General features: G+C 50.8%; 1 protein-coding gene across 7 annotated transcripts; it reads left to right on the top strand.

Annotated features, from left to right (window-relative positions):
- Positions 1-3,214: 3,214 nt before the first annotated feature.
- On the top strand, positions 3,215-8,696 carry WDR45 (WD repeat domain 45). Of its 7 annotated transcripts, none has more exons than XM_045470510.1 (11): positions 3,215-3,551; positions 4,877-5,072; positions 5,196-5,270; positions 5,360-5,464; positions 6,361-6,466; positions 6,589-6,683; positions 7,191-7,270; positions 7,385-7,593; positions 7,673-7,774; positions 7,859-8,004; positions 8,239-8,696. In XM_045470510.1, exons 2-11 carry the CDS (start codon positions 5,018-5,020, stop codon positions 8,346-8,348), a joined length of 1,083 nt encoding a protein of 360 aa, XP_045326466.1. In that variant the 5' UTR covers positions 3,215-3,551; positions 4,877-5,017; the 3' UTR covers positions 8,349-8,696. The 7 variants fall into 7 exon arrangements, with proteins under 7 accessions (XP_045326466.1, XP_045326471.1, XP_045326470.1 ...); XM_045470509.1 differs by having other exon boundaries at positions 3,420-3,551; positions 6,358-6,466; XM_045470515.1 differs by lacking the exon at positions 7,859-8,004 and having other exon boundaries at positions 3,243-3,551.
- The last annotated feature ends 108 nt before the right edge of the window (positions 8,697-8,804 follow it).

The raw sequence follows: 8,804 nt of genomic DNA, 5'->3' as shown, positions 1-8,804 counted from the left end.
TTTATTTCAAATGGCATATTAGGCCATTTGAAATTGTTCCATAGCTCATTTATGCCTTATTTATTTATTTATTTCTCTGTTTTGTTTGTTAGTTTCTATTGCTATGACTTCAAGTCACTAATGTTTTTCTTTTGTGATGTCATTAATCCCATTTGGTGTATTTTTCTATAATTCACATACCACATAATTCATCATTTAAAGTGTACAATTCGTTTAGTATACTGTTGTTCAACCATCACCACAATCAGTTTTAGAACATTTTCATCTCCCCCAAAAGAAACACCATACCCCTTAGCAGTCATTTCCCTTTCCTTCCTAATCAAAGTCCCCCCACCCCCATGCCATCACTACTGCCATCAGCCCTAGGCAACTACTAATCCACTTTCTGTCTGTAAGGACTTGCCTATTCTGGACATCTCATAAATGGAATCATATAATATGTGGTCCTCAGGGTGTCTGGGTGGCTCAGTCAGCTAAGCATTGGACTCCTGGTTTCAGCTCAGGTCATGATCTCACAGTTTCATGGGTTTGAGCCCTGCATCAGGCTCTGCACTGGCAACATGGAGCCTGCTTGGGATTCTCCCTCTCTCCCTCTCTGCTCCTCCCCCACTTGCGCTGTCTCTGTCTCTCTCAAAATAAATAAATAAAAACACTTCTAAAAAAACATGTAGTCCTTTGTGACTGGCTTCTGCCACTTAGTATACTAGTTTCAAGGTTCTTCCATGTTGCAGTATGTACCTCCTGCTTCTTTTATGCCTGGTCATGCTTGTTTGGATAACAGAAATTGTAAATTTTACTTTTTTAGGTGCTGGGCTATTATTATTATATTATTCCTATAAATTTTCCTGACCTTTGTACTGATATAGTTACTTGCAAACAGTTTCCTCTTTCAGAGTCTACCTCTTATGATTTGTTAAGTGGGTCTCAAGCAGTACTAAGTCTACAGCTAATTATTTACCACCATTGAGGCAAGACCTTCCTGTGTGTTCTATGCCCTACAAATTAGGAGTTTTCCCAGTCTAGCTTGTAGAAGCAAGAACTATTCTCTGCCTATGTACCAGGCCCTGTTCACTCTAATTCATTTGGATGGGCCTTTCCCTAGCCTTAGGTAGTTTTCTCAAATGCATGCACTGATCACTGCTCTGCTCACAGGGACCCTCTGCAGATTTCTGTGCTTCTCTCTCTTTGCAGCTCTCTCCTGATACTCTGTCTTTGAACTCTAAGTGCCCTTGTCCCTCTGGACTATCTTAACTTAGGGAGGCCTGATGTCTGTGTCTTGGAAACCACTGTTTGATGTATTGTGTCTGGGTCTTTTTTGGGGGGGTGTTTCATGTGAGAGGGAAAATTTAGTCCTTGTTACTCTATCTTGACTGTAAGTAAATGACTGAGGGGTTTATTTCTGACACCTTTTGATAGGGAGACCAACAGAATTTGCCAATGACAATGGAGAATAATCAATTGAGCATGATATGTCTGCTATTTGACTTGAGTGACAAACTGGGTGTTGTGGTCCCATTGGTTGAGATGAGGGAGACAAGAGGGTGTTTGAACCAAGAAAATGTGAGAGATCTGTTTGGGTGGGTTAAATCTGAGATACTTTATGAGATATCCACAGGAAGACGTCAAACAGGCCATAGCATATATGAGTCTGGTGTTCAGGAAAGATGCCTAGGCTATAGGCCTAAATTAGTGGATCTCCAAAACACTTGCAATAATTAAAGCTATGAAACAAGATGAAGTCATCTAGGGAGAGTATATTGGCTACAAAAGTAAGGGGGCCAGGATACTCTAATATTTGGAAATTGGATAAAGGCGGAAGAGTAGCCAGAAATGTAAGAGAAAACCAAGAGAATGAGAGAAAGAAACTGTGGAATGCATTGGGCAGTCACAGGAGAGGGTAGGGAAGTGACTGCTGGTTAGTCAAGATGATTATTCATGGGTGATCTGGTTAAGAGCAGTGTCTGAGACATAGGAGTGGCAGAACCCAAACTAAATTAAGTTAAATATGGTCTGGGACATGAGAAAGTAGAGACCAAAGAAAGCCAGAAGATTAGCTTTGTTGAGGATCACAGCAATGGAGTCACACCTAGTATATGGAGGCCAAATTCACAGTATGTTGAGAACACCATACATGAAACAACCTAGATGGCCATCAGTAAGAGAACAGTTGAACAATGCTACATTTATTCCACAGAATTCCATGAATCAGTTAAAAAGGTGCAATTTTTAAAAATTGGGGGGGGGGGGGCTGGGTGGCTCAGTCAGTTAAGCCTCTGACCTCAGCTCAGGTCATGATCTCGAGATTTGTGGGTTCGAGCCCTGCATTGGCCTCTATGCTGAGAGCCCAGACCTGCTTCAGAGTCTCTGTCTCCCTCTCTCTCTCTCTCTCTCTGCCCCGCCCCACTCGCGCTCTGTATCTCAAAAATAAACATTTTTTAAAAATTAAAATAAATAAATTTTAACGTTGGAATTAAACATACCCATTATATATTAGTCAAAAATTTAAGAAGCGTCAAAACAACACTTAAGTGGAGCGCCTGGGTGGCTCAGTCAGTTAAGCGTCCAACTTCACCTCAAGTCATGACCTCGCGGTCTATGGGTTCGAGCCCCGCGTCAGGCTCTGTGCTGACAGTTCGGAGCCTGGAGCCTGTTTCAGATTCTGTGTCTCCCTCTCTCTGTCTCAAAAATAAATAAATGTTAAAAATTTTTTTTTAAAAAAACAATACTTAGGAAAAAGTAAAGGATGGGTACATTGTATCAATATCAATAACCTGATTGTAATATTTTACTATAATGTTACATGTTACCTTTGGAGGAAACTGTTACAAGTACATCTCGTTTCTCTGTATTATTTCCCCAAACCACACGTGAATCCACAACTACCTCAAACGTTAAAAGTTGATTAAAATGTATTTCCAGCATGTACGTATTTGGTTTCTTTTTCCACAGGAAGCATTATACCTCTTACCATTAAAAACCCCCTTTTCATTTTGTAAACAAAAGCAAGCAAGGGTATGGAATCTCATCCCTGACTTCCCGGGGGCAAGGCGTTGCAGCTTTACCGGGTCTCCAGGTCCGCCCCCGCCTCCGGCCTCCCGCCCCCCCCCCCCCCCGCCTCTCTAGAAATCTGGGAGGACTAGTATTTCCAACAAGGAAGGCCCCTCTAGCCCACCTTGGAGGTCCAAATCTTGCTAGCCCAGAAAGTTGACGCCTTTCGCCCTCAGAGCAGGACAGAGCGGGGGAATGCTCGGCCCTCTCCCTCTCCGCGAAGGAAGGGCTCCCTCTCGCCCACCCTCCTCTGCTCCCTCAGACAGGCCCTTGAGCATCCTCCCCGGAGGACGCCACTATCGCTTGCGTTGCTCCAAAGACCTGGAACCCAGGGGAGGAGGGTTGCGGTCGCAAATGAGTCATTTCCGGTCACAGACTCCCTCCCCCGGAAGTGAGACCTGATGTAAACACCAGAGCCGGGCGTCAGGGCCCGGGAGGTCAGAAAACCGGGCCGCGGGCGGCACCGACGGCTGGGGTTGGAATCGGGAACGCGCGGAGATCAGGTCAGTGCAGGCAGCGGGAAACTGGGGCAAGATTCCAGAGTTGGTCCGAACCTGGAGGAGGGTCCAGCGGGAGGGTTCCATGAGCAGAGGTTTTGGTGGATGGTGGGAGGGGGGTGTCTAGGACAAGGAGTTTAAGTGAGTGCTGGTGTTGGAAGGAGTATGAGGGCGGTCTTGGACATGAAGAAGTGGAGGCAGGTAAGGCATCCCGAAGCAAAGTTCTTGGGTGGCACGGGTCTTCGCAATGGTGGTCCGAAAAAGGGACCTTGAAAGGTGGCGCTGTCCAAAGAATGAGTCTTTGGAGAGTGAGGTGGTCTGGTGGAGGTGGTACAAGGGCGGAAAGTAGGTTTGAGCTCCTGGAGGATGGGGAACGGGTGTGCTTGGGCAAAGGTCTTGGGGAGATGGGGATTTGAAGGGAGCGTGGGGGCTTTAGGACAGGAATCTTAGAGGGGTCCGGGGCAGGCGTCTTGTTGGGTTAAGTTGTTCCAGGTAGGGGTTTTGGGAGGTATGTCCTGGGCAAGAGTCTTGATGGAGGAGGGGTGCCCTGGGGCAGGGTGTTTGGGGAGAGGATAGAGAATCTGGAGGAAGAATGTAAGGGGGATGAGATTCCTGGGGGTAGGTTCTAGTCAGTCTATGTTGGAGGAAATGACAGCAAAGCACATGGAAGGGAATGTTCCAGGGGTGGGCGATTTGGAGTGATAGGGGAATCTGATGTAGAGTCTTTAGGGCATAAGGAGGTCTTGGGGAACATCCAGGCTGACCCGGGTTGGGCAGAAGTTAGCATGGCATGAGAAGAGGTCATCTGGGGCTAGGCGTGGGATCCTGAAGGGGTTTGGAGAAGCCTGTGAGGAGGGGAGGTGTGAGAGGGCTCTGAGATGGTGGAATTGGCTGGGAGCCTCAGAAGGCATGAGGAGAGGTGGTCCTGTGGGTGATGGACCAACCATAGCAGGTCTCGGGGCCAGGGCAGGGAGGTATGGGAAGAAGTGGATGACCTAGCTCCATTTCCCTGCTTATTGACAGGTGGAGTTGGATGCTAGGTCCAGGTGTGAAGATGAGAAGTGGTTCTAGGCCATGTGGGGCATTAGAGCCAGGATTGGCTGGGGGTGAGGAAGAGATATCACTAATCCTCTACCCCCATTACTTCCTGACATGCATTGATGGCTACGGAGTAAGAAAGAAATGGGGAATACAGGTCAGGGTAGGGCTGGAGCTGGGCTCATCCAAGTGTGAGAAGATGGGGAAGTTCCTGGCCATGCTTTTTGGGATCTTAGGAGATTAGTGTGGAGACCCCAGAACTATCCCTCTTTTTTCTTTTTTGTTTTCTTCAGTCCTGCTGGCGGCAGAAAGTGGCAGAGGAGGAGGAGGAGGAAGAAGAAATCCACTGGGGACAGGAGTTCTAGGAGAAGGGCAAACCCCAGGATTCTTCCCAACCCTACCCCCATCTGTGTCCAGGGAAGCAGTCCTGGACCATGACTCAGCAGCCACTTCGAGGAGTGACCAGTCTGCGTTTCAACCAAGACCAAAGTGAGAGAGGCTTGTGCCTGCACCCTTGTGGATTGGAGGGAGGGACAGAAAGAATGGCCAGAGGTGGGCCATGGCTTCCACCTGGGCATCCTTTGAAGCAGCCCCAAATCCCCCCCTCCCCAGGCTGCTTTTGCTGCGCCATGGAGACAGGTGTGCGCATCTACAATGTGGAGCCATTGATGGAGAAGGGGCATCTGGGTGAGCCATTGGTGGAGGAGGGGCAATGGGCAGAAGGGACGGGCTGGGCATTGGCTCCCACCCCTACTGACATCCTGGTCCTTGTCCAGACCATGAGCAGGTGGGCAGCATGGGCCTGGTGGAAATGCTGCACCGCTCCAACCTGCTGGCCCTGGTGGGTGGTGGTAGCAGCCCCAAGTTCTCAGAGATCTCAGGTAAGTGCCCTCATCCCATCCCGCCCTTGGCCCAGATTCCCCGGAATCCTGGCCTCCTTCAGGCACCCCGAGGCACTGGCAGATGAAGATGTCAGAGCACCTCAGAGTCCCACAGTGAGGCCTACAGCTTGGAAGTCATGGATCTTATCGCTTGAGAAGCTTGGTGTTTTGCCTTCGCTTAACACTTATTGAATGCCTCCTGTATGCCATGTCCTTACCTATGGAGCGCTTGCTATAAGCCTGGTACTGTTCTACGCACTTTATATATATTAACTTATTTAATCCTCACAGTAACTCCATGTGGTAGGAAGTATTGTTATCCCCAATTTTACAGATGAAGAAACTGAGGCTTAGGGAGGTTAAGTGGCTTTTCCAAGGTCACACAACCAACAGGTCTTAAAATCTTGGTGCTGTCTCCCCAGTATCCTCTTGCTTTGAGCCTCAGGAGACATCTTGTTCTAAGGGTTTTGTTCATCCCACTGGGACATGGCAAGAGATGCCCTAGGCAAGTCACAGAGCCCGAGGATTCATCGCAGAAATCTTCTAGGGGTACGGACTGGGACCCTGGAGGCAGAAATAGTTACTAATGGGAGTTACAGTCCTGAATGTGAGTCCCTGCTTGGGTTGCTCATGGGCAGTGAGGTTCTTGGCCAAGATACTCAACCTCTTCAAGCCTCAGTTTCTTCATCTGTAAATGAGTATGTAACAGTTTTAGAAACCTATTCTCAGAAATCACATCCACAAGTGCTCATGCCATATGAAGCCCATGCTGGGTGTTAACAAAAGGTTAAGCAAGTGGGTTGAGGTCCCATGGGGAGTAGGGGTGGGTCTTGTGTCACCAGGGCTGCCCCTCACCCTAAACCTTGGCCCCGACAACGCACCCACCTGCCCAGCAGTGCTGATCTGGGACGATGCCCGGGAGGGCAAGGACTCCAAGGACAAGCTGGTGCTGGAGTTCACCTTCACCAAGCCAGTGCTGGCTGTGCGCATGCGCCATGACAAGTGAGCCTGAGGAGGACTGGGGTGGGGGAGGTAGGAGGTCCCCACAGCAGGCGAGAGGGTTAGTCCTGCATGGGCATCCCGCCATCCCCTCATGGCCATCCTGTGTTGTGTGTTGCCCACAGAATTGTGATCGTGCTGAGGAACCGCATCTACGTGTATTCCTTTCCCGACAACCCCCGAAAGCTGTTCGAGTTTGACACCCGGGACAACCCCAAGGGTGAGAGGACCCAGATGTGCAGGTGTGAGGTCAGGAGGCAGTGGATGGGGCAGAGGGGCAGAAATGAGAGGTTGGAAGGGGCACACCGGAAAATGGGGAAAGAGGGGCAGAGAGAGAGTCTTTGTGCAGAGATGCTCAGATGGGTTGACAGATGTTCATATTCCCAGTCAGTCCATCTTTCCAACCCTTAGCCAGTTCTCTGTCCCCACCCGAAGCCCTGTCCCACACCCAGGTGCCCCAGATAGCAGAGCAGAAACACCCAGTAAGGACATGGCTGGCTGTGCCAGGGATCCTTGGGCCTCCTGGGGCTGCCGCAGCTGCATCAGGAGGTGGAGAATCTGCCTCACTGCTGGGGAGCACTGCGGAGGGCAAGCTCCCCGAGGGTTCTGTGGGTAACATATATCATGGAAGGTCAAAGTCTTGGCCCTTATCCTGCTTCTGTCCATTCTGAGACCCTGCCTGGCCCCTGCATCCCCCCAACCCCGACACTTCATCCTCATACCCTAGGGCTCTGTGACCTCTGCCCCAGCCTGGAGAAGCAACTGCTGGTGTTCCCAGGACACAAGTGTGGGAGTCTGCAACTTGTGGTGAGCCATCCAGTGGGCAAGGGTAGGTGGGTAGGTGGGTGGGCTGGCTCCCCCTGTGGATGCTTGGCCCCTGCTTCCCATACCCCCAAGCCCAAACTGCTCCTTCCACCACAGGACCTGGCAAGCACAAAGCCTGGTACTTCATCTGCTCCATTTACGATCAATGCACATCAGAGTGACGTGGCCTGCGTGTCTCTGAACCAGCCAGGCACTGTAGTGGCCTCGGCCTCTCAGAAAGGCACCCTTATTCGCCTCTTTGACACGCAATCCAAGGAGAAACTGGTGGAATTGCGCCGAGGCACTGACCCTGCCACTCTCTACTGGTGAGCACAGGATATGTGTGGCGGGCTGGTGATCCCATGTCACATGACACATGGGCGTCACTGCTGGTCTGTCTTCCAGCATCAACTTCAGCCATGACTCCTCCTTCCTCTGCGCTTCCAGTGATAAGGGCACGGTCCATATCTTTGCTCTCAAAGATACCCGCCTCAACCGTCGCTCCGCGTGAGTACTCCCTGCCCTGCCCTGCCATGTCCCCAGTCCCCCTGCCCATGTACCACACCTGGGCTTAGCCAGTGCTGCCTGCAGGCTGGCTCGTGTGGGCAAGGTGGGGCCTATGATTGGGCAGTACGTGGACTCTCAGTGGAGCCTGGCGAGCTTCACCGTGCCTGCCGAGTCAGCCTGCATCTGCGCCTTCGGTCGCAATACTTCCAAGAACGTCAACTCTGTCATTGGTGAGTGGGAATAGCCCTTGACTGGGGGCACTGCATGGGCGAAGTCCTGCAATTTGGACCTGAAGGAATTTTAAGGCATGGGAAGCTAGAGTGGGTGGCTCGACTCCATCATCAGAGGGATGGCATGTGGACAAAGGTCTGGAGGTAGACCCTAGGCCATAGGACACCTGAAAGGATTGGAGTGTGTGGCTTCCACAGCTTCTAACCTTTTGCCCATCCTCCCCCTTCTTCTAGCTATCTGCGTAGATGGGACCTTCCACAAATATGTCTTCACTCCTGATGGAAACTGCAACAGAGAGGCTTTCGATGTGTACCTTGACATCTGTGACGACGATGACTTTTAAGGACCCTGCGGGTTGTGCGAGGGACCTGCAGTGGCAGATTGCAAAGCCCTCAGGGGGTCAGGAGTACTGTGAAAGCTACCAGCCAGCGAGCATTAGTGGGGCAGGTGCCCACCTTCCACTCGGCAGTGCAAGACAACTCACTTCGCCCAAGCACTTCTTAGTGACTGTGTGCCAGCAGGGCCAGGCTAGGGAAGCAGGGAGGGAGCAGACCCCCTGGGGCTCCCAGCCTGGAGACGACTGCTAGGGACCCAGAGGGAGTGCCCTAATTCAACCTGTGGGGATTAAAAAACCTTCCCAGAAAGAGATATCTCTGATGTGGTGAATATGAATAAAAGGCCCTTAATAGTATTTATGGCTGGACCTGGGGGGCATGGGTGGGGCCTGGAGGAGATGTAGCGGAAAAGGCCCTGCAGGGGTTTCCAAGTAGGTGTGACCTTCTTGGACCCTGACCTGAAA

The sequence above is a fragment of the Leopardus geoffroyi genome, chromosome X (assembly GCF_018350155.1).
Source record: "Leopardus geoffroyi isolate Oge1 chromosome X, O.geoffroyi_Oge1_pat1.0, whole genome shotgun sequence".
NCBI lineage: Eukaryota > Metazoa > Chordata > Mammalia > Carnivora > Felidae > Leopardus > Leopardus geoffroyi.
This window is presented reverse-complemented; position numbering and strand designations above follow the sequence as displayed.

Bases quoted from the DNA above. Each gene is read 5' to 3' on its own strand.
- WDR45 (XM_045470509.1), top strand. From the start codon at position 5,018: ATGACTCAGCAGCCACTTCGAGGAGTGACCAGTCTGCGTTTCAACCAA. The intron at 5,073-5,195 runs GTGAGAGAGGCT...CCCCCTCCCCAG, and splicing joins GCGTTTCAACCAAGACCAAA to GCTGCTTTTGCTGCGCCATG. The intron at 5,271-5,359 runs GTGAGCCATTGG...GTCCTTGTCCAG, and splicing joins GATGGAGAAGGGGCATCTGG to ACCATGAGCAGGTGGGCAGC.